The 24689-nt window shown below is 48.1% G+C and overlaps 1 protein-coding gene across 11 annotated transcripts in view; it reads left to right on the top strand.

Moving 5' to 3' along the window:
- The window catches only part of EPHB2 (EPH receptor B2), a 112412-nt gene extending 91745 nt beyond the window's left edge, over positions 1-20667 (top strand). Inside the window, exons 7-16 of one of the 11 annotated variants that reach the window (XM_081870854.1) lie at positions 1106-1268; positions 2615-2723; positions 3414-3520; positions 6023-6148; positions 6976-7223; positions 9547-9762; positions 13530-13751; positions 15136-15329; positions 16162-16317; positions 16658-20667. In XM_081870854.1, the coding sequence (XP_081726980.1) occupies positions 1106-1268; positions 2615-2723; positions 3414-3520; positions 6023-6148; positions 6976-7223; positions 9547-9762; positions 13530-13751; positions 15136-15329; positions 16162-16317; positions 16658-16766 (1650 nt within the window). In that variant the 3' untranslated portion in view covers positions 16767-20667. The remainder of the gene's footprint in view (positions 1-1105; positions 1269-2614; positions 2724-3413; positions 3521-6022; positions 6149-6975; positions 7224-9546; positions 9763-13529; positions 13752-15135; positions 15330-16161; positions 16318-16657) is intronic. The other 10 variants (XM_081870858.1, XM_081870860.1, XM_081870864.1 and 7 more) reach the window with 10 other exon arrangements.
- The last annotated feature ends 4022 nt before the right edge of the window (positions 20668-24689 follow it).

The following is a 24689-nucleotide window of genomic DNA, read 5'->3' on the forward strand; positions in this document are numbered from 1 at the left end:
ATAGGTCCTGACCTATATTGCATAAACGGGCGCCCTGGCTCTGCCTTGCTCCATCCTTGTTCCATAGCAAAGCCAGGAGAGAGTGGCAGAATCAGGGCTGGTGCAGTGTGCTGGGGGCGTTCTCTTCTCAACCACCACCTCCTTCACCAGATCTTTGTTCCCATGTAAATTTTAGGGGGAGACTTTCAGGAGGGTGGCATGGAAGTCGAAGGACTTTCAGGTGAGGGGATGTTCGGATAGATGGCTGGATAGATGGATAGACAGATAGATAATTGATAGATAGATGATAGATAGATGGATGGATGGATGGATGGATGGATGGATAGATGATGATAGATAGATGATAGATGGATAGATGAGAGATGAGAGAGAGAGCTTTTTTCTGGGGGTATGCAGAGGTAATCATACCCCTAAACATTTTGTGAATCTTTGTACTTTTGTCTATTTACTGTATTTATTTTTCCTGATTTGAACTATAAAGTGGTGATTTTCTTGAGTCAAAATGAGAGCACCCCTAAACATGTTTTTTAGAAAGAAAGCACTGGATAGATAGATGAGAGAGAGAGAGAGAGAGAGAGAGAGAGAGGTGTGACAGGGCAACCCAACTAGATGGATGGGATATTGTTGTTGTTGTTGTTGTTATATAAATAGATAATTTGCATATTGTTACAAGCTTTAATACATGCAAAACCACAGACAGTATTGCACAAGTTATATAAATGGCACAGAATAACTATCTGTGAGTATGATTGCAATATCATATATATATATATATATATATATATATATATATATATATATATATATATAATTATCCTTAGTATAGTTCAGCCAATGGGCATAAATATTTGTACACAAATTTTTGTAATCTTTAAAAAAAAAAAAAGTGCCATGGTGCAGAATAAATACATATAAAAAATGCATGTGTTAATTATATAAAATGACATAGAATCACTATGAGTATGGTAAATATAATAAAGTAAAACACAGCTGCAAACCCAAGTTGCAAAAGGCTGACCTAGAAGACGCCCAGGGTGATATATCTTGGGGGCGACGGGTGCCCAGAAGGTTTTGCTTTATCAGCTGGCTTCTGTTTGCCTGGCAGGATCTGAGCGAGTTCAACGCCACAGCAGTTAAGAGCCCCACCAACACTGTGACGGTGCAGAACCTCAAAGCTGGCACCATTTACGTCTTCCAGGTGCGGGCACGCACTGTGGCAGGCTATGGGCGTTACAGCGGCAAGATGTACTTCCAGACCATGACCGAAGGTGAGATATGGTGTAGAAGACTCCCTGCTCCAGTTAGGGAATCTTAAGCTCAGTTCTCCATGATTCCATATCTGTTTCAGAGCATGTATCTATACATATATATCCTCCGCTGCCTTGCAAGATACAGTATCTTCAGGAGAAGAAAAGGCGATGGAGTAAACCCTACACAAATCTGGAGTAGAGACCCTAAGACGGTTGGCTGGCACCTTGTACGCCTCCTTCTGGCATCTCCTGCAGCCAAGCTGGTGCCAAACGTATTGCTCTGCTTTCCTTTGGACCACATCAGTGAGGCCGAGAGGGGGGTCTTGTCATCTGGGCACCCCAGATGCACTGCCCAGGCTTGCGCCAAGGGGATGTCACTTCAGTGCTGCTAACACAGCGATTTGGCTTCACCCTCGGAGACGCACTCCATTGTCTCTCAAGACAGATGGATGCCAACAGCAAATATATTTCAAAAGAATCTTTATCTTTAAGTCTGAACAAAATGCTTGTTTAACCTGGAGGTAGACTGTCTGAATTGTGCATTGCTTTTTATGGGTCTCTGGACCATAATAAAGATTGATTGATTGATTGATATATCAAAAGACCTCTTGAAAATTCACCAATACTTAAGTGGTTCCAAGGAGGTGGTTTGAGTATCCATGGTTTCGCATATAAGTGCCATCCCCAGAACATAACCCCTGCCTAAGATGTGAGTTAAAGGTAAAGGGTAAAGGGACCCCTGACCATTAGGTCCAGTCGTGGCCTACTCTGGGGTTGCGGCGCTCATCTCGCTTTATTGGCCAAGGGAGCCGGCATACAGCTTCCGGGTCATGTGGCCAGCATGACTAAGCCGCTTCTGGCGAACCAGAGCAGCGCACGGAAACGCCGTTTACCTTCCCGCCACAGTGGTACCTATTTATCTACTTGCACTTTGATGTGCTTTTGAACTGCTAGGTTGGCAGGAGCAGGGACCAAGCAACAGGAGCTCACCCCGTTGTGGGGATTCGAACCGCCAACCTTCTGATCGGCAAGTCCTAGGCTCTGTGGTTTAACCCACAGCGCCACCCACGTCCCTTAAAGATGTGAGTTACCTGTACACAATTTTGGTCACTGGTATATGCATTTTATCATACGTGATCTTACATGTGTTACTTTGCACTGCAAAATTAGGAAAAGTGCAAATTTCAAAGGATGGCTGTGTTTTCTTCACCTGTTGTTTCAGGATGTGCAAATTAGAGAGGTTCACTTTTCACATGCACAGTGACTTAGCTCTCCCTCTCAGTGCCAACCATGGTTGGGATTGGGTCCCCTTCATCCAACCGAGGAGTAAACCCCCTCTTATTCTTCTTTCTTGTTCCTCACAGCTGAGTACCAAACCAGCATCCAGGAGAAGCTGCCGCTCATCATTGGCTCCTCAGCTGCGGGACTTGTCTTCCTCATTGCACTGGTGGTCATCGTCCTTGTTTGCAACAGGTAGGGCGCTTTTGCTACTGGGAGAGGCAGGTGGGGCTCCTGGGGTGGGAGGAGGGAAGCTGGGAGAGATCCAGCAGGCATTTTAAGAGATGCTGTGCTGCTCCTGTTTCACAGCTCTTGCATCAAACAATGCACAACGGAGAAACCGGTGCTGCAGAGGAAAGTGGTGCTGGTCTGAAAGGAATAACTTCTATGCTAGCTCAGGTTTAAAACATTCTGCTTTGCATACAGAAGGTCCCACTTTTGAATCTCAGCATCTCCAGGCAGGACCCTGGAGAGCCTCTGTTGGTTAGAGCAGACAATACTGGGCCAGACCAACAGAGGCAGCTTATTATATTCCTAAAAGAAGCAGCAGTAGAAGATGCTCTGAGATGATTGGCTCTTGCTGGTCCAAGGGTGGGTGGGATAACCTTGTGGGAGAGAGGTGGCTGGTGCAGATTGGTGCCCTGTGAATGCTTAACACAGGCACTGCTCTGGCCCCAGAGACAGTGCAAATTGTATGTGCAGCTTCTGTGGAAATTGAACGGCCACCCCATATGCACCCCAGTGCAGATGCAGCCTCCGGGGAGAGGGAGTGAGGGACTTGGAAGGGGGGAAGGGGCGGGCTCCAGGCTGGGAGGGGCGCGGGAAAGATGCTCTGTGCCTCTGGGCTGAGAGCTGAAGCCCAGCCTTGCCCCCCTGCTCTGCTAGTCCATCTGCCTCCCGCTCAGCCCGGTGCTCTCCTTCCAGAAGACGAGGATTTGAGCGTGCAGACTCCGAGTACACCGACAAGCTGCAGCATTATACCAGCGGCCACAGTATGTACTCTCCAGTGGGCATGAAGCCCCAAGGGTGGGGTGAGGGGTGGGGAGGGGAGGTTGTTTCCTGGTCTGCCTTAGTGCCTTCAGACCTCTACCCCCCATTGTTTGAAGGCATCTGGACAAACTTACTTCTTTAGAGTCACCTCCTTCAACCTTGGCTCCCCAGATGTCGCCGGACTACAAGGCCCATCATCCCTGAACTTTGGCTATGCTGGCTGTGGATGATGGGCCCTGTAGTCTAGCTACATCTAGGAGAGCCAAGGCTGAAGAGTTCCTTCCTAGCATATTCCAAATAATGTTCCACCCTCTAGGCCCACACTTTGCTGTTCTTTGCACACGAAAAGTCCCCAGCTGTCAGTCAGGTCTCCATAAGAGCCAGGCTTCTGGTGATAGAGCGGAGGACAGAGATATAGGGTGGAGTGGAGGATGGAGCTGGGCACCAGAAATGGAGGCGTGTCTCGGAACAGTCTGGGGACAGAAAACACAGACCAGAGAGGGCCACAGAGAGGCCCACTTACCACTGACTTGCTTGATACCAGAAGCTTGCCCAGAAGCGACCCTTGCTCTTGGGCTGAGGAAGGTTCCCCACCCCTGGCTGAAAGCATTGTCCTTACACCATAAATGATTTCCTGACCCACTGAGGCCAGGGCATTGCATGGCAGTGTAGTCCAGGATGCTGGTGGGGCGAATTCAACAAAGCACTAAGCAAATTATTCCATCAATGTAAGGATTTTTTTAATTGTGCAATGGAATGATCTCTGCTTCCCCTCCCCCTGAAGGCTCCTGAAATCTCAGCAGATTTGGGACAGCATCATGCATGCAGAGAGGGGGCGGGGACAGAATGTAGCTAAATGCCACCCAGGGATTGGCCTTTGCTGATCAGCTGACAATGCTCAGGGTGGCTGGTAGTACCTCTGAAGTATAGGACACAGTCGGCCAGCCCTGCATTAGTGGTGCAGGGATCAAGTGTTGGGCCCTGGTCACTTGGAGCCCCAGTCTGAGGCATTGCTGCCTCCTCCCCAGACCTCGCTACATCTGCTAGTCTGACCCAACAGTGTCTCTCTCTTCTTCTTTTACACACAGGCACTGTATAAATGAGAAAACTGGATATTAGCTTCAGGTAGTTAGAGCCCCTACTCCACATGTAATCGCCAAATACCCCACTTTCAATAAGGAGGGAAATGGAACAGCCAAATAGCAAAGCAAGTATAAAAGCAGTTTATTTTTTAAATATATTTTGAAACTGTTTTTATATAACTAACAGACTATTTCAACAATTCAACAACAACAAAGGGAGGGGGGAATTGAGCATGATCAGGTAAAAGGTAAGGAGACGAAAGATAAAAAGGAAATCGGGCAAAAAGAGGCAGTACGGCAACAATAATCCAAGATCAGACGTAAACAACAGATCAAAAACTCACAAAATCAAAAACAGTGCAAGATGAAATCATATTTCAATAGGATTTGCTGTGTGTGTGTGTGTGACTGTCATTAAATAAGCTACAATAACCACCGGGCAGCCACAAAACCCATCAGGTCTGTTTCTCGTCTGAGAACCCAGAGTTGTGGGTCAATTTCTCTGATGGCCCTGTAAAGAAGGCTCTTTGAAACCAGTTGGTAATGGAATATGTAGAAAGGTGCTTCCTCCCTTGAGCCACGACTGAACAAGCAGCTGTTAGCAAACGAGTTATTAGTATATCTTGCTTTGTTAAATTGAAGTAAATCTCCCATAAATATTGAAAGTAAGCACAACCTGGGGGTCCAGATAGATCTTTGGTGCAGTGATGGTGCCAAGTTCAAAAGCCACTGGGTCCCAATATGCATTGACATAAACACAATCCCAGCACGTACGGTAGCAAGAACTTCCCATGTCGCAACCCTGCCCACAAAACGGGGATCACCCTTTTAGAATAAGAGCAGTTTCTACCCTGTGCTTGTTTCCTGACACTGCAATGATCCCACCGTGATAGATTCCATTTCAGTTGATCCACCAGAGGCACACAGCTGAGTTGTGCATAAGCATTTCCCCATACAGGCTGACCACAGGCTCATGCAGACGCTTCCAGGTATCGCTGCATATTTGCAGTGTGCTGTGGTGGTCAGAATGGGAAGGGAGAAAACTGGTTGGCAACCGGGGAGAACAGGTTCATCTTGTTGCTTTGGCCTCATTTTCACTACATGTTTAAAGTGCTGTGGTTAAACCACATTAAACACTCATGGTTTTCCCCAAAGAATTCTGGGAAGGGTAGTTTGTTAAGGGTGCTGGAAGGGTGCCAAAAGTTGTAAAGTAGGAGAAACAGTGATTGTTGGCCTGGGTTCTTTGGGGATGGGCTGGGTATTTAAGTGTGATGAATGAATACATACACACACACACACACAGAGAGAGAGAGAGAGAGAGACAGAGACAGAGACAGAGACAGAGACAGAGACAGAGACAGAGACAGAGACAGAGACAGAGACATATAGATATACACATCTCTACCCTTTTCCACCCCTGAGCAGTGACTCCCGGCATGAAGATCTACATCGACCCTTTCACCTACGAAGACCCCAATGAGGCTGTCAGGGAGTTTGCAAAGGAGATTGACATCTCGTGTGTCAAGATCGAGCAGGTGATTGGTGCAGGTAAGTCCCCGCCCTTGGATGCCTGTGCTGCAACCCCAAACTGTCACAGGGAGGGTGTGTCAATGGGAGGGTGTGGCAGAGTGCACACCTAGCTGGGGCCATGCCAAAAATCCGCATTTTTGAACTTCCATCTTGAAAATCAAGAGTGGGACAGGGGCCATTTCAGGTGGAGCTGATGGATGAATGGTGGCAGAGATGGGGTTCTCTCTCTCTCTCTCCCTAGATGGTAGTGGAGCTCTCTTCAGCAGCAGCCATTTCCACCCCACCCCACACATTCAAAATATCTCAGATATAGAACAAGCATTTTGGAGGAAAATGGCAGCTACTTCATAAACTGGTGGCCTCTTTTGTGGACCACCATTTCTCCAAAAATGACTCAGAACATTGCTATCTTTAGGACATTCCCTATTTTGGAAGGGGGAATAACAATCAAGAACCAGGAAAAGCGACAAAGAGTTTCTCAACATTCCCCCCCCCAAAAAAATGCCCTCCCCACCTCTGTCAAAACTGCATAAATGGCCCCATTTTATTGGGATGTGATTGGGTTGGCCTTCATGCTTCTTTGGGTCCTTTCCAACTCTACAATCCAAGGATGCTAAGAAATGAGGGAAGGCGCTTGGTGCAGCCTTAGGGCCCAGTCTGTGTGGGTGCCTCACCTTCCCATGGGTGGCTCTGACTGAGGGAGGGATCGTGCCCTGCTTTTGAACTGGGGGTGGGTGCGAGGAAATGGGGAACAGTGGGAGGTAACTGCTATCTCTCCCCCACCCACTCCCAAAGCTCAGAAACCTAGGGCGCTCTTTCTTCCTACACCCTGTTTTCCACTCCAGGGGAGTTTGGCGAGGTGTGCAGTGGCCACCTCAAGCTTCCAGGCAAGAGGGAGAGCTTTGTGGCCATCAAGACACTGAAATCTGGCTATACCGAGAAGCAGCGGCGGGACTTCCTGAGCGAGGCCAGCATCATGGGCCAGTTTGATCACCCCAACGTCATCCACCTGGAGGGGGTGGTCACCAAGAGCCCCCCTGTCATGATCGTTACAGAATTCATGGAGAACGGCTCGTTGGATTCCTTCCTACGGGTACGCTGTTAATGGGGGAGGCTGGGAGTGGGTTCAATGACGGGGGAGAGGTTCCTCATGGAAGCAGCTGCCTTCTTTGTGAGCCTCTCTGAAGACCTGGAAGAGAGATGCACAAAAGTAGGTGACAAACATGCAGAGACAAACACACACAATTGGAATTGGGTATCTACCGAAAAGTGGCTAAATATGTCATCACATTGACTCCCTTTTTTTCTATCCGTTTAAATCGTTTCTATCCCACCTGCAACCTTTCTTAACTGATCAAATTGAACATTACAAAATATCAAAATGAAACACTACATATGAGAATCGGATACAAAAAGAGAGCGGAGAAGCACATTTAAAGCAGCATAATTAGTGAGAATGCAAAGCAGGTGCTTAAACATTGAAGAAAAGCATTACAAATGTAAATCGAATACCAAAATACAATTAAAATTCCACATGTAAACATCATTAACAGCTAAACAAAATAAATGGAATCAATGTTGCATCCACACACACAAAGTCTCTGGGTTGCTCCTAATGCTAGAAGTACTCAGAGTAGATCTGTTGTACTTAAGGGACATGACTAACTTTAGGTCCACTCGCTTCAGTGGGTCTACTCTGAGTAGGGCTTAGTTGGAGACAGCCACCTGTTCGCATTAAGTATCATTTATAAACAGATCGCTCACCCACCTCCGTGTAGGGCCGTACAAGATCATACAAATAGCAATCTAACCCTAGTGTGGTGTAGTGGTTAAGAGCGGTAGTCTCGTAATCAGGGGAACCGGGTTCGCGTCTTCGCTCCTCCACATGCAGCTGCTGGGTGACCTTGGGCTAGTCACACTTCTTTGAAGTCTCTCAGCCCCACTCACCTCACAGAGTGTTTGTTGTGGGTGAGGAAGGGAAAGGAGAATGTTAGCCGCTTTGAGACTCCTTAAAGGGAGTGAAAGGCGGGATATCAAATCCAAACTCTTCTTCTTCTTCTCTCCTCTCTACCTCCGGTCCATGTGGATCCTTAATCTCAACCTTGGGTCCCCAGATAGTGTTAGACTATAACTCCCATCACCCTTGGCCACAGGTCCCGTTAGCTTGGAATGATGGGAGTTGTAGTCCAACAACATCTGGGGACTCAAGGTTGAGAGCAGCTGCTCTATTCTCTCACTCCACCACGTGTATTAAGAGCTGAGTGGTAGGAAGCAGGCCGTGCAGTCAAAGAGAGCATAGAAACAGAGGAAGCTGTCACTTCCTATGGTCCATCAGGTTCAGTACTGTCTACACATGAGTGACAGCAATTCTTCAGGATCTCAAGCCAAGGTCTCTCCTGGCCCTACTTTAGGTGCCATTTGGGCTTGAACCTTGGACCTTCTGCATGCAAAGCAGATGCTCTACCACTAAGTTAGCCGCCTTCCCCAGGGAGCAGCTGTTGCACATGTTGTTTCCTGCATATTGGACGATAACGTTGTCAGACAGGATTTCCTCCCCTCCACACCCTCTGGATAGGGAACTAACTGACTGAGCCTGATTGGTGCAAAACCCTCGAAGAGCAGCAACCTGCTCAGGTCTCTGGGCCAATCGGCAAATATCTCAAGGGCTGCCACATGGAAGACAGAGCAAGTTGGTTTCCTACAGCTCTTGACGGGAGGACCCAAACCAGGGGATTCAAAAATTACAAGAAAAGAGATTACGACTAAACATTAGGAAGAACTTTCTGATGGTAAGAGCTATTTGACAATGGAACAGACTACCTGGAAGTTTTTAAACAGAGGCTGGGTGGCCATCCATCAGGGATTCTTTATTTGTGATTCCTTTACTGTAGGAAGTTAGACTTGATTACCCTTGCAACCCCACGATTCTATGAAATGCATTAAATTGAGGAAAGTGGCTTGCAGAAATGTGTATATCAGTCACAACCGCTCACATAAATGTGTATAATAGGAAAAATTCACACCAAAAATGTGATAAATTATCATTTCTTTTTAAATTTTTGATTGTCTTTCTTATTGCTACAGTTCTGTTTGTTTTTTATATATTTTGTTCTATAGACATATATATATATATATATATATATATATATATATATATATATATATATATATATAAGAGCATGAGACTCTTAATATCAAGGTCTTGGGTTCGAGCCCCATGTTGGGCAAAAGATTCCTGCATTGCAGGGGGTTGGACTAGATGACTCTTGGGGTCCCTTGCAGCTCTGCAAGTCTGATTCCATGAGCGAAGGTGATTAGCCAGGTGGTTTGGTGGCCTGAATTCTCCTTGAAACCCCCTTTTGTCCAACCCTGATCCCTGCTTGACCCTGCCGGCCCTTTTCTCTTCTACCCTGCAGCAAAACGATGGTCAGTTCACCGTGATCCAGCTGGTGGGGATGCTACGGGGCATTGCTGCTGGCATGAAGTACCTGGCCGACATGAACTACGTCCACCGTGACCTGGCGGCTCGCAACATCCTCGTCAACAGCAACCTCGTCTGCAAGGTCTCAGACTTCGGCCTCTCCCGCTTCCTGGAAGATGACACCTCAGATCCCACCTACACCAGCGCCCTGGTAAGACACAGGATGGAAACCTTCCGGGATGAAGGCAGGATGGAGGGAAAACTCAGTTTCCAAGGTGGTGTCAGGCGGCAGGTTGCCAGGAATGGATAAGGCAAGGGAAAGTGCTTACCACCTGCTTTTTATGCCATATTTACAGAAAGAGGCTTGGGAACACAGCCTCTTGGAACAATGGCATTGTCCCGAGTGACTCTCCACCCCCCTTTTCTCCCACTTCCTCATTCGTCATCACTCCCCTACGGGTGGAGCTGAGGACCCGTTGCTTCTGAGCCCTTTGCTCTCCTACTTTCAAGGCTCACGGGGTTCTGGGAGGGGGGGGTCTAGAATGCTTTCTAAAGACACTGTGTCCATCAGCTGTCACCCCCCCCAGTGTGTCCTCTTCCTCCTCCTCCTCCTCCCCTCCCATTATTTCCCAGCTTTTCCCCTCATCTGCCTCTGAGCTGTGACCTCCCTCAAACCCCTGTTGTAATTCTGAACTGTCTTCTTCTTCTTCTCTGAAAGGGTCAGGCTGGGTAGGTCGTCTCCACCATTCTTCCTCTGCCCAGTCCCTGATAGGTGGTCAGGTGGGTGGTCAATCTCTGGGAGAAAAAACATGCAGCACACTTAAGTGGATAGAGAAAACCTTCCCCCTTTCTCTCATAAACACTAGACCTCATGGGCATGCAATGAAGCTGAAAGTCAGAAGATTTGGGACAGATAAAAGGGCTTATTCATGCAGTGCATAGTTAATCTATGGAACTCACTTCCACAAGAGGTAATGATGGCCAACTTGGATGGCTTTAAAGGAGGATTAAATTCATAGAGAAGAAGGCTATCAATGGTTGCTAGCCATGATGGTTATGCTTTGCCTTCACAGTTGGAGGCAGAAATGCTTCTGAATACGGGATGCTGGAAACCACAGGAGAAGGGAGAGCACTCTTGTGCTCAAATCCTGCTTGCTGGCTTCCCACGAACAGCTGGTTGGCTGCCATAGCAACAGGATGCTGAATGAGATGGGCCATTGGCCTGATCCAGCAAGCTTGAGAGAGCCAGTGTGGTGTAGTGGTTAAGAACGGTGGACTCGTAATCCGGTGAACCAGGTTCGCGTCTCCGCTCCTCCACATGCAGCTGCTGGGTGACCTTGGGCTAGTCACACTTCTTTGAAGTCTCTCAGCCCCACTCACCTCACAGAGTGTTTGTTGTGGGGGAGGAAGGGAAAGGAGAATGTTAGCCACTTTGAGACTCCTTCGGGTAGTGATAATGCAGGATATCAAATCCAAACTCTTCTTCTTCTTCTCTTCTATGTTCCCCTCCTGTGAAATTGCCTTGCCACCGCTTCATCACGGGCCTTCTATTCTGATGCTATTCAACTGAGTTCTACTCAAAGTAATGGACCTAAGTGAGGTTGCCCACAAGGAGTTGGGAACGGGTATGCCTGAGAATCTCCAGCTCATCACTTTAGCAGGAGACCCCCATGGAAGTCTGCTAAAACGATGTGGGGGTGGGAAACACTTCTCATTTTGCAGCACCTCGCACATGGGGCAGTTGTAAGGTCATGTGGTTAGCAGGTGGACGGCTCCCCCCACCTGTCAAATTTGGCCCTCAAGGCCGGTCCTGGTGAGGATCTGGCCCGTGTGGCCAAAAAGGTTCCCTGCTCCTGGGGCAAATGGTTCAAGAAGTGTTTCCCATAAACACACAAAGAAAACTGGTTCTAGAGTTGGCACAGTGGATCAGAGGACTATGGGCAGGGCAGGGACATCTCCCCGTGACGTGAGTTACTCAGCCCAAGCATGTACAGGGGAGAAGACACACACAAGAAGTTTGTTCTGAAGAGACGAGTCGGAAGGGTCACGGGGCACCTTATCTGGGTCAACCTTCCACAGGAATCTGGCTTTTCTCTGCAGCAGGCAGAAATGGCCTTCGCCAAAGGCCTCTTAACGCAAACCCAGCACGGCAGTGTTAAGAATTTATGGCTCTTCCTCCTTGATGATCAGCGAGGCTGTTGAAGCATCACTGATGCTGGCAATGAAGCCTCTCCCGCTGCATTTTTTATTTGGTCGGTGTGAACAGCGCTGGGTGGGGGTCTGGCACTGTGCTGTCACAGAACTGGATCGGTACAGTGAAAACAGGCAACCTAATTTTTCCTGACCATCCTTGAAAATAAGGAAATATATGGGGGTGGGGGGATGAAAACCCTTCTGGATGGAGAGCAAAGATCTGCCTCATTCAGCATGTCTGTATCTAGTGGTACCCAACTTGTTGCCACTGGAGAGCATTACCAACAGGGCAGAAAGGGGGTGCCCCCCCCATACAAGCATTTGGTATTCAAAGGCAGACTGCATCTCAACATGGGAGTTCTATCTTGCTCTCATGCCTCAAAATCTCCCTTCTCATTGTATTTATTCACTTTTGTTTCATAAACTTTATGCACCGCTTGATTGTAAAAAGAAAAACAGCACCTCAAAGCAGTTTGCAGAGAGAATAAAATGAAATTATCGGTGGAAAGCACAAAAGCAACCCTTTAAAACATTCAAAAGGTAAAATCAGCAACAGATCAAAAGACACATCCATGTTCTACATGTCTGTGCAGGCATGCCTCTTTTCTTTTAATATTTCTTGCAGGCACTGAAAAGAGTACAGGGTCAGCCCAAGACATTTTGGCACCAGAAGCAAACCACAAAATGGCACCCCTTTCCCCACTAGGGAAGAAGGGGCGAGCGAAGGTCTAAATCAGGAACAAGGGGAAAATAAAGATCTACATTGGGAGCTTCTGTCCCTGTAGATCCTGCCGCCTGAGGCATTCACCTTACTGTCAGGATGCTGTCAGTGGCTCCCGGCTGGTTGCTCAGGAAAGTATAAAGACAAGGAAAGGTTTCTTACCATCCTTTTTCATTTCGATCTTTACAGAGAGAGGCTATTGAACCCAATTTCTTGGTTAATGGCGTTGTCCCAAGTGAATCTCCACACACACCCATCTCTCCCACTTCCTCATTTGTCACTTCTACGAGTGCTGTTATGTGCCCTCTGTCTTTGAGCTCTTTGCTCGCCTACTTTTAAGACTCGCCAGGTTCTGGGAGATGGAGGGTCTGGGATGCTTTCTAATGACACTGTGTCAGTCACCTGTTACCCTGCTTCTACTTCCTCCTGCTTCTCTCACATTATTTCCCACCTTTCCCCCTTATCTGCCTCTGAGCTGTGACCTCCCTCAATCCACTGTTGTAAATCTATACTGTCTTCCTCTTCCTCCTCCCAGGAAGAGTCAGGATGGGGAGGCGGTCTCCACCATTCCTCCTCTGTCCAGTCCCTGACCCTTACCTTGCCTCATGGGTGGTCCAGCCCTGATGAAGGCAGCTGCCTGAGTTTCAGCGTGTAGGTTTTTCCACATTAAAATAATGATTTCTTACCAATGTGGAATGGGTATTATGTTTCACCTGTGCTGGTGCCAGTTCTGCCAATCGAAGCAATCAAGTAGGCATATATGGAGTGACTCCCATAGTTTTAAAACCAGTATCTTATGGAGAGGATTCTTAGGCTTGTGGTAGCCTTGCTTGCTTGAAGAAACCTGGACTCAGCAGCCCACATTGAATGCTATCACTTCACCAACCGGTGAAATATTCAACTGAGGAGTCAGGGGATGAGAGACTTGCACTTGCATTAATGGTGCTGCAGTGCTTCCAGGTATGAGTACAGGTGCAACTGGACCTATGCCATCATACTAGCCTCCTTACAAGAAGTTGGTTAGGGCTAACTCTTATTTACTTGTTCCCCACTGACTCCATTAGCAGTCATTCCACTTGGCTGGGGCTGATGCAAGCAACCCAAGCGAGAAACCCTGTGCTCCACCCCCACTACAGGGCGGAAAGATCCCGATCCGTTGGACAGCACCGGAAGCCATCCAGTACCGAAAGTTCACTTCTGCAAGCGACGTGTGGAGCTACGGAATAGTCATGTGGGAGGTGATGTCCTATGGAGAGCGGCCGTACTGGGACATGACCAACCAAGATGTAAGTATGAGGGACTGCTGGTGGAACAGGGTATGTTTAGCCTGGAGAAGGGTAGGCTGAGAGATGAAAGGGCAGCCATCTTCAGATATCTGAAGGGCTGTCACGTGGAAGATGGAACAAGATGGTTTTTTGCTGCTCCAGAGGGTAGGACCTGAACAAATGGACTCAAATGACAAGAAAGGAAATTCCAATTAAATATTAAGAAGAACTTCTTGATGGTAAGAGCTGTTTGACAGTGGAACAGACTTTCCCCAGAAGGTGGTCAGCTCTCCTTTTTGGAGGTTTTTTGGCAGAGGTTGGATGGAGGTCTGGCAGGAATTTGCTGAAAATCCACTTGGCTGCCAGTCTGTTTCTGGGGACAATTCAAAGTACTGGTTATGACTTATTATGCCTTATACTGTATAGTTAGGTGGGGAATTTTTTTGTTTTTGTTTTGTTTTGTTTTTTAGGAAAGGACGTTTAATAGTGCTGTGCTGTTTTCAATATCTGCATTTTGATAGATTCCTCCCTTACATTGTTTTAATTCTATCAAGGTTTAATTGTTATTTAATGATGGCCTTTTATACATTTTTGTATTTTATCTGTGGTTTGTATTTTTGTCTGTAAGCCACTTTGAGTCCCAGTCTAGGGAATAGGCGGGGTATTAATAATAATCATAAGCCAAGGGTGGCATTCTGTCTCAGCCTGTGGACTGCTGTCATTCTCAGTCTGATGTCAAATCCTTGCCCCTGTAGGAACATGATCGTCTCAGGGAGCTGCCTCAGTTCGTAGCAGCTCCCAGCCTATCTCCTTGGCGGGCTCCTTCTGCTCTGCGCTCCTGCCCTTCCTCCAGCCCTGGAGCGCTCCACCCCAGAAGCCATTGCTGGCTAATTGACAGTGATCTTTCCAGCAAGGGCAGAGCGTTCAGTAACTTCACCCCCTATTAGCCTCCTCGACCTGGGCTGCGAACACCAGCAGAGGGGAGAACCGCTCATGTCTCCAGCAGGGCATTTGTGCTGATAGCGTAGCAGGTGGGGGAGGGGAGAGGAGAGGAGCTCCCGGAGGGGGGAGAGCAATTTCATGTGTGTGTGTATTTGCATGTGCATAATGTGCATTGTCACATCCCCAATTACGGATCGGGAGTGGCAGCCTTGGCCGTCAGACGTCAAGGCCGATGGATGCTTAGGCAATATTTCCCTTTGGATGTGGATTAAGTCTGTTGACGTGGCCAATTAATGAGCCGCTTCAGACAATGAAGAAGGGGAAAGCTGTGGGTGAACCTGTGAATGAACTCTCAAGTCACATTTGTTTCCATGAGAACGGTGTCATTTAGCCATCACCGGTTGGCTAGCAGTCAGCATCTAAGGACAAAAAGATGTATGTGGGCTTTTTTCCCCCCTTGCAGGTAATAAACGCCATTGAGCAAGATTATCGGCTGCCACCACCCATGGATTGTCCCAGTGCCTTGCACCAGCTCATGTTGGACTGCTGGCAGAAGGACCGTAACCACAGGCCCAAATTTGGACAGATTGTCAACACCTTAGACAAGATGATCCGGAACCCAAACAGCCTGAAAGCCATGGCACCCCTTTCCTCTGGGTAGGATGCAGGGCACACAATGGGGGTTAGGGCTGATGGGAGTTCAGCATCTTCTGGATGGCAGCAGGTTGGGGAAGGCTGCTCCAGAATTTTACCCAAGCTCAAATGGATTTCTGGTTTCCCAGAGTTGGCACTTTGGGTCAGGGATGTCCACATGCAGTGCTTTACTGTTGAGTGCTGAAGATGCTTGAGGTTCACAAGGGAGGCAGGTGGTGTCTAGTTGTCAGGAGTCCATGTCAAGCAGGGAGCCTACAGGACCTTGGACAGCTCCAAGGGGTCCTGCAAAGGCAGCTGCCAGAGAAGACCTCTGGATAGAGAGCCAGAGCCAACTAAAGCCTTATGTAGGCTGATCCTTCCAGCTCCCGAGTGGGGAGGAGGGAACTACCTGGCTGGCTAAAGGGCCATTGCCTTCTTTTGCCATTGTTGCCTTTTGCAAGAAAGAGCCACTGCAGGAGACTCGTCTTTTGAATCACATGGTGATGGCCAAGCTGCATTCCCTGACCACAAGGGTCCCAAATGAAGCACCGGAGGTTCTCCCCCAAGAAAGTAGCCTGGGACCTGTCCTCATTGAAATCCTCCACCATGCACGTCATGGCCCATGAATCATAAGAGTTTCCAAGAATGTGGGTCAGGTCTTATAATCCCCCTGAACCAAGAGGGTCTTCCAGCCCTACCTGGTGATGCCAGGGATTACATCTGGGACCTTCTGCATGCAAAGCAGGTGCTACGCTGCTTCCCTTGTGAAAATGATCAGTGTGGGTTTCTTCCATGCCAAACAAATCCAGATCTTTTCTTCTGCTCATTTGTTGCGATCTCCCCCCCTCCCTTCCAGGATTAACCTCCCCTTACTGGACCGCACCATTCCAGACTATTCCAGTTTCAACACCGTGGACGAGTGGCTTGAAGCCATCAAGATGGGGCAGTACAAGGAGAGCTTTGCCAGTGCTGGCTTCACCAACTTCGACGTGGTGTCCCAAATGAACATGGAGTAAGTTCCAGGGGAGAAAAAGTGGATGAGTACTAACCATGAGGACTATGTTCTCAGCAATGCCTCTGAATACCAGTTGTTGGGAATTACAAGTGGGGAGAGATGCTGTCGCACTCAGGTCCTGCTTGCAGGCTCCCCATGAAGGCATTTGGTTGACCACTTAGCAAAGCTAAGCAGGGTCCAGTGTGGTTTCAAACTGGATGGGGGACCACATGTTGAGATTCATGGTCCCTTCCAACTCTATGATCCTATGACTGAGTCTATAATAGTGTGCAGTGCCCCCAATTTTTGCCACCACTAATGCTTCTCTCTTGTTGCTGTGGGTTTTTTTCTCCCCTAGGGACATCCTGCGAGTAGGGGTCACATTAGCCGGGCACCAGAAGAAAATCCTGAACAGTATCCAGGTGATGCGAGCACAGATGAATCAAATCCAGTCCGTGGAGGTTTGAGAAGCTGGGTACTTGCACACACCTCTTCCTCAAGGTCCTGTTCCCCTTTTGTCCCTGTGTGTCCGAGCCCTTGGGCGGGTCTTAATGCTCCCCCATGGAGACGGCAGCTACAGGGAAGGGGCAGCCACAGGGCAAAGATGCTGCAGACTTCAAGAATCCAGAAAAAAAAGAGAAGAGGAAGGACTCTTATTTAGAAGGATGTTTTAAAATGAAACAGAACCACAGTGGATTTCTCTTTAAGGGCTCTGAGACAAGCAAGCTAGGGAGGGATCCAGAGGGACCCTTTCGCCCTCCTTTGCACGAGTTGGACCCCCTGGGGCACAGAGTGGACCAGAAAGTCTTCAGGAAGGGGGGGAGGTTACAAAACTGCATGTCCCTACAAGTGTTGCTGGGCATGCCCTCCGCTTCCCATAACAGCCAGCAGATCTGCGGACCGAAGAGGGGACAAGCGCCAGCAAACTTTCCACCCATGTAATGGGGTCACCTCTAGAGTCACAGACTTCAGAGATGGACACATCTTTTTAACTTCCTTTCCTCTGAAGGACTGGATCCAGGCGAAGCTCACCTACCCACCCATCCACCCACCCATACCTCCTCCTCTGTACGAAAGAGAATCTTTGCCCCACACTGGGGAAAGCAAAGTCATGGGGCTTTCGGAGGTCTTGGTCCCTGTTGCGCTGGGACTGTTTTTGCAAGTGGCGCCTCCTAGAGGCTCTGCGTGCTGCACTTCCCAGTGGCAGCTCATACATATCAATATGCACAAGACATTTGAGAAGGCTTCATGGTTTGCCAATGACCTGCTTCCGGCAGGAAACTCCCTGCCCCTCTCGTCCTGTTCCATGCAGTATGTTGTAGATTTGATGTGCATTTCCATCTGGTTGTTGTTGTTCCATCTTTTTCTACTTTGTTTACAATGGGATGTGGGAGGAGGGGGAATTATTATTTTGGGGGGAGCCAAGTTGTTTTGTTTTAACAAAAAGAAAACAGGATGGCAAATCCACTGTTCTTCTCTCCCAGGGACACTCTGTTGTCTCCTCCTAGGCAGCTTCCTGGCTGAGCACTCCCAGGGGGCCATGAGCATTTCGGACACACTCTAACCCCTTCCCCCTGTTCTGCCAGGCTGCTCCTAAGTCCTTTGTCATCCCTTAGCAGTTGTCTCAAAGTTAGTTGGCTTGTCTGCTGTTTCATATTGGGGACCCCTTGCTGAACCTCGTGCTTGTTGTGATAGTTTTCAAAAATGATACCAACCTGGGAATTGCTCCAAGGGGGCCTTAAACTGAGAAGTTCAGCTGGGAGTGAAGAAACATCTAAGAGGGCTGGAGGAGCATGGGACAATGGTTCTTCAAGTCCTCTGACACAACCTCAACTGTCCTTCAGCATCATGAGGAGACTGGAAACAAAAGTGGAGGGAGGTCAACAACAGGGGAGCCTGTAGCCTTGTCAGGAAAGGCTCACGGCAGGACTGTTAACCTCCAGCCCAAGGCCCCATATCTCAGTCTCGGCAGCCACAAGTTGGGCCCCTACTGGTGCTCAGCACATGGGTGGTATTGTGGATCTCAGACCTGCCATGGCCAAGCTCTGGCAGGTTGTGAGAAAGACTGTTGGTTGGAGCTTAACCTTGCAGAAGGTCTCTCCTCATTGACTCAGTCTGTCCTTCTGAAGGTTCAAAGAACAGGGAAAGTTGTGAATAGTTTGGAACCCCACCATGTCACTGTCAGGAGGATCACAGGTTGGAAAGGGTCACTCTGCTTAGCTCAGGGTCTCTTATTTCTGTAGGGGAAGGTAATGATAACCAGCAGTGCCAATAATTCCACAGAATTTTCATCTCTCTGGGTTCGAGAGACAAAGGCCTGGTTCAGGGATAATGGAAAATTGCAGACATCTGCTACATGAATGAGCAGTGCTTCCTCTTTCAAGCAAATCAGAAGGAGTTTGTAAACTTTGGCTTCTAATTTTAAAGTAATAACGATTCCCCTTGACATTCAAACTTTAGAGAACTGTGGTTTGTTTCACCTTAGAGAGAACTATCTGGGATCCAGTCTAAAGACAAATCCAGAATAAAACGTAGCCCCAAATAAAAGCTTAGATTTATTTTTTATCAGCTAAATATTGCACAGATGGTCATGAAACTACACAGAAGGAGAGGAAAACTCTGGGAGAATGGAAAAAACAAACAGGAAGAAGAGAACTCTGATGGGGCAGAAGAATGGGGCAGCTTCTGGAGATGTCAGAGGCTGCATAAAATAAGGTTAGAGCCCTAGGTGGCTCCTGGTTTCCAGCTTTGAACAAATCATGCTTTCCAGTATTCAGATGCCATGAAGAATTAAAGTAGAGCTAATGAGATCAACCAGCACTAAAACATTTTTTCAGATCCTGGTTTGTTCTTAAATCCTAGTTTAAACAAACCTTCAGTCCTTGAGTTTGGACATTGTGAGGAACTGTGCCTTGGTTAAAAATAGATCAAAAATATCTGATCTCTTCCTTGTGACCAGAAAAGAGGAAAGGAGAAAAGGAAAGACGCAACCCTTAGCTTGTTTGCATGGCAGAAAGCCCCAATTTTCCGTTACTCCTGAACTGGGCTGCTCTAGATAGGTTACCTGGGCTGATTAAAAAATAAATAAATACAAATGCTGGCAGAAGTACATATACCATCTTGTGGACTTGCCAGAGGTGTGTGCACATGGCAGGGAGAAACAGATTTCAATGTCCTGAAATCTGTCATAATCCCATACAGCTATCACAGAATCAGGTGTAGCTTGGTTGTACAGAGCAAAGAGCTCCTACAATGCCATGGGTAGCTTTCATCCCTTTGGGTGGGGTGGGGTGTCCCATTCCAAGCAATCCCCATTTAGTGACACACCAAGCTATCCCCTGGAACCTGAGCTAGCCTTGGCCTTTGTGCTCCGCTGCCTTCCTTCTGGTTTTCTGTGCAAGCTCCTTTGCACAGGGGAAAGGACCTGATGTATCTTTGCACTAAGGCTGCCCTGACCCTTCCCTCCTGACGAAGGCCCGGTCTTGTTCCACTGGGTGCTGCTGGCGTCACAGGAGGGAGGGCAGGGGAGCTGTCTTCACCAGCAGACGGGCAACACAACACAACACACACATCTACCTGAGCCATTTCACTGTGTGTGTGAGAGAGGGAGTGCACTCACAGCACGCCTAATGCAGACTACGATTTCAAGAGAAGGGGGCTGATGGAGACTCACCTCATTTCTTCCACTGTTCTAATGAGATGGGACTCACCCATCTATGCTAGATATTTCATTGTGACCTCACCAGGATCCTGGAAATCTCCCCTCTTTCTCCTCAACTGTGCTTCCCCTCTGCATACATGCACACTCGTCTTTTCTCTGTCCTTAAGCCAGCAGAGAGACTTATTTTGCAGGTATTTCAAGTGCAGTGTCAGAATTCAGAATCAGGACTGTGCCATGCACAGCACTTGCCTTTAATGCACCAGAGCTGTCCTGTCGGTCCGCATCACCCCATTGCAACTGCTTGAGTCACCCTTCTGATTTCTTCCAACACGCTGAGCCAGCACCCACCCTCTCTTCATCCCATGCCCACCACCTCCCTCTGCCATCGCCATGTTTTTTTTTTTAGCGATCCTGGAACTGAAACTGGATTGGCAGCGTTCTGTTGAAGATAGCAATAAATCGTCAGGCCCCGGGCCCTGGCACTTCTGGACACTGTGATAGGGCTAGGAGTGGAGAGGGGGGGCATGTTGTGTCGGAAAGAGCAACGTTCTCAGTATGGCCCCAGGATTTGCATATCAAAGGCAAGCACTTTGGGGCTGCTGGGAGAGAGGAGCAGAGAAAAGCAATTCCTAAATGCAAAAGTCTGATAGAATGCTCAAATATTTCACTGTGATTTTCTTTTTTTAAAAAAGCAGAACAGTAACTGGAATGGATTTTAAGACAGGGGTGGAGAAGCTTCTGCTAGCTAGCTTCATTAGGTCCACCAGTCTCCAGGTTTGGAACACTAGGATGTTTTGGTCAAGCCATGCTCACATGTCCTACATCCAATGAAATACTTTATGTCAGGTGTGGGGCAGATAAGGATGTGGCTGGGCTGGAAGCAGGGGGTGTTGCTGTTACCACCAATCAGCCGATCATCAGGGCAGGCGAAGTGCAGTGCCTATACCCACACAGTTTGATTTCAAGCCACATGGGCAAAAATGGGTTGCCTGGCATTGATGTCAGGTGATTGAAAGGTGGGCAGGCTGCCTGCAACCTGCCAAACCTGACCCATAGTGGGATGGGGAGGTAAGGATCCAGCCCATTAGCCAGATCCAGTTCACCACCCCTGCTTTAAAACTCTACCCGTGAACAAACCCAGCTTGCAGTGCAATCCTATACATGCCAACTCAAGAAGTCAGTCAGCCCCACTGAATTCAGTGGAACAAATGAGTTGTGTGTTGGGTTTCAGAACCAGGTGCTTCTCCTCATCTGCAGGTTCCCCAGCCCTGTGTTAGATCTTGGTCTCTGCTGCCCAACCCCACCCTTTGCACATGCCCAGCAGCATGGAAGCTGTTTCCGCATGGTGTCATCTCACACTGCTGAGGATAATGATGGATTAATTATCCAAAGGGTGGAAGAAAATATGAGATGCTGAGAGAACAGACATGGGTCAGATTGGGTTCATCCTCAGTGGATATTCCTTCTACTGGGGAATCATACCTATAAGGTGGGGTTACAGCCTGTCCCTCTTGTGACTTCCAGGAAGACTCAATGGCCTCAGCATCTTCTTTGCCTTTCTTTCATGAGAACAGGCTTTCCAGAGGCCTTGGGTCGCCTAGAGAAACAGGCTAGAAGGCTCTGGTCTGGCTCTTGCAGGCTGCCTTGTCTGTGCCCCCTTTCAGTTTTGTCTACACTTCCATGCTCTACAGATCAGCAAAGAGGAGCCAGATGTTGGTGAATACCTATCAGCCCCTACAGCCAGCAGGGCCAGTGGTCAGGGATGATGGGAGTCCAGCAACATCTAGAAAGCCATAACTGTAGATGGCTACTGTTTTAAATTCTGGATGGGCCCTGCAGCAACTGATGCAGCCTGGCCTTGTTCTCAGATACTTGCTGTCCTCTTCCAGTTGGACCTCTTTTGATTCATGCCCCATCACCAGTTCCAGGGGTAGACTTTGGTTTTTAAGTTCCATGCCCAATCCAATAAGGATGAAACTGGTTGATGGGCTGTAGCTCAGGGGTAGAGCACTTGCTTTGCATGCAGAAGATCCCAGGTTCAGTCCCCAGCATCTCCAGGCAGGGCTGGGAAAGACCCCTGCCTGCTGCTTCCAGTGGCCCTGTGTTCTAATGCTGCTAGAAAGACAACTGGAAACACCACTGTCATTGCCACCAAGTTGGGAGATCTCTTACTGCAAGGGTTAGAACAGCAGGTGACAGTTTCACTTACAACAGTATCAGGATTAAAAGAGAGTACATTGGGGGTGGTTTCTGGGAGATCTCTCCCTTTTTGCAGTGCTGCTTGATAGGTTAGATGTGTCCCTGTGAACAGTACAGAAAGCACTTCCCTGGCTCTGAAAGGTTTCATTTAACCACAATTGACATTAGCCCATCACTCATTCCAAAACTGGCTACCATAGTTCACATCCAGTCTGTGATTCCTGATTAGCTAGTATCATTGCATCCAGTGCATGATTCCTGACTGGCTGGAACCAACCAAGAGGTTGAAATGAACACTACTGAAAAAGCGGCAGATGTAGGAGGGAAGAGCGGCGGCCAGCTGCAACAAACAGCCCTGAAAAAAGTCATAGCATCATAGAATGATTCCTTCAGCAGCATCTGGAGTCATCTAGTCCAACCTCCTGCAATGCAGGAATGACAGCTAAAGGATCTGTTTTTTTCAGAAGATCCCCATGCACCAACCATCACCAGTCTCAAGATGAAAACAAAACTGGCCGGGCGTTTGTTGCCACTTTGGGTTCTCTCCTACCCCACCCCTACCCTGCAGCCCTGCACCTCAGCTCTGGCTCAGAGCAACGTCTTCAGTCGCCAAGCCTCTTCTCCCTGCTCAATGGTGACCCATTTACTGCACAGGTCTCTACTTCAGAATGCCTGCGCAGTCTCCATCTGCCCATGGGCCGTGGCCTTGGGTGTGCGACATTTGCTGTTCCCCTGACCGTGTTTGTATTTTTTAGAAAATGTGAATAGGTAAGTGGCGTTCCAGCCCTGCTCACATGGGGGTGTCTTCCATTCCGACCAGGGCCTTCTCCTGGCTCCATGATGCATCTTTTGATGTTGCTGGGGAGGAAAGAATAATAATGAATAATAATAAACCAGATGTATTTATAAAGGAAACAAAATCTGCTGCTCCGATGCCTTTGTAGGAGTATTTTTAAGAAGACTTTTTTTTCAAAATAAATGTGAAGTGTAAAAGTTTGAAGCACTCACTGGCGGGCTCTTATTCTTTGTTCGTCGGCTGTCGACTGCCTCGTTGGAGAACCATGCAGAATGGAAGTGAAGCTTGGGGATGGCTCTGGCTTTTAGGCAGTCCTGCCTGATGGAGCCTGCAGGCCTCACTCCCCATAAGTCTACCAAGGTGGGGGGAGGGGGCTAGAATTCAGCCTGAAGGTCACATTCCATTCTGGGCAAGCTTCCACATGCCAGAGGCAGGTAAGGGCACAGGTAAAAGTAAAAGTAGGCAGAGCTAGAAATGTAAAGACTGGAGCCCTGGTTTTATATGATTTGAATTCCATATATCCTCCCTTTATGGAAGGCAATGAGCCCCTTCTTGCTCATCACTGCATGGTGGGGGGAGGTGGGATTGGGGCAATGGTGAAGGGTCTCAAAGGGGCCTTTCACTGCCCTGACCCAGGCATGCTGCCACTCAAGGCCTTCCTTACGGGGCACCTAGTGGTGTCACCTTTGAGAATGAAGCTTGGTGCCCACCCAGTTTCTTTCTTTCTTTCTTTCTTTCTTTCTTTCTTTCTTTCTTTCTTTTTTGTTAAATCATTTTTATTAATTTTCCAATAAAAAACATCCAATTAACATATCAAATTATAATCCAATTAAAAAAAATGAAAAAGACCAAATTATCATCCAAATAATTATTATTTTTTCGGGACTTCCCATAGTCTCGACCTTGAAGAATATCTCCAAATCTCATTCCTGCCTCTCCTTGCAATGCCCAGTTTCTAGATAGTCTATACAGGGTTTTCCAAACTTGGGTCTCCAGCTGTTTTGGGACTACAATTCCCATCATCCCTGGCCACTGGTCCTACTAGCTAGGGATGGTTGGAGTTGTAGTCCAAAAAACAAACAGTTGGAGACCCAAGTTTAGGAATCCTGGTCTATACAACCCAGCCTGTGAAAGCTACAGAGCTCACAAAGCTATAGCAGCTTTTCACCAACACATAGTTGTTGGGGCTGATAACTGAGCGTAGTTTCCATTCAGAAGTGGCACTCCCCCCCCCCTTCATTGCTAAAATGCTGTCAGGGGTTGTCAGGGAGGGTGGTGAGTGGCATTTGTGTCACTGGGCGGCACTCAAGGTTGGGTTTTGCTGGGTCTCTGGCAGCCATCCGAGAAACTCAGATGTCGTAGCCTGAGGTGCACTCCATTTCCTGGTTCTTTAGCCTGAAAGTTTCTCCCTCACCAGTCAGAACTTTGCTGCCTCCCTTCAACACAGTTCTGATTTGTAAGTTAGAAACTGCCTTCTCCCCTCTGCGGCTGTGCCGCTTGTGTGAAAATTCACAGGATCACGAAGCAGCGACCTGCAGCAAGTCACCCTCAATCCCTGTGTTGGATGAAGGTGACTGAGGAATGTTTTACCGAAACATTGAGTTGTGTAAGTGCAAGCTCCCCAAGAGGAGGCTCCCACTCCCACAAGTGTAGGGGAGGACCCTCCAATTGCAATTATTCAATAAACCAGACTGGAAATAGATTAAATCTGAAATTCCACGCCAGCCCTGGGCA

The sequence above is a fragment of the Podarcis erhardii genome, assembly GCF_964252035.2.
Source record: "Podarcis erhardii genome assembly, chromosome: 7".
In the NCBI taxonomy this organism is placed as follows: domain Eukaryota; kingdom Metazoa; phylum Chordata; class Lepidosauria; order Squamata; family Lacertidae; genus Podarcis; species Podarcis erhardii.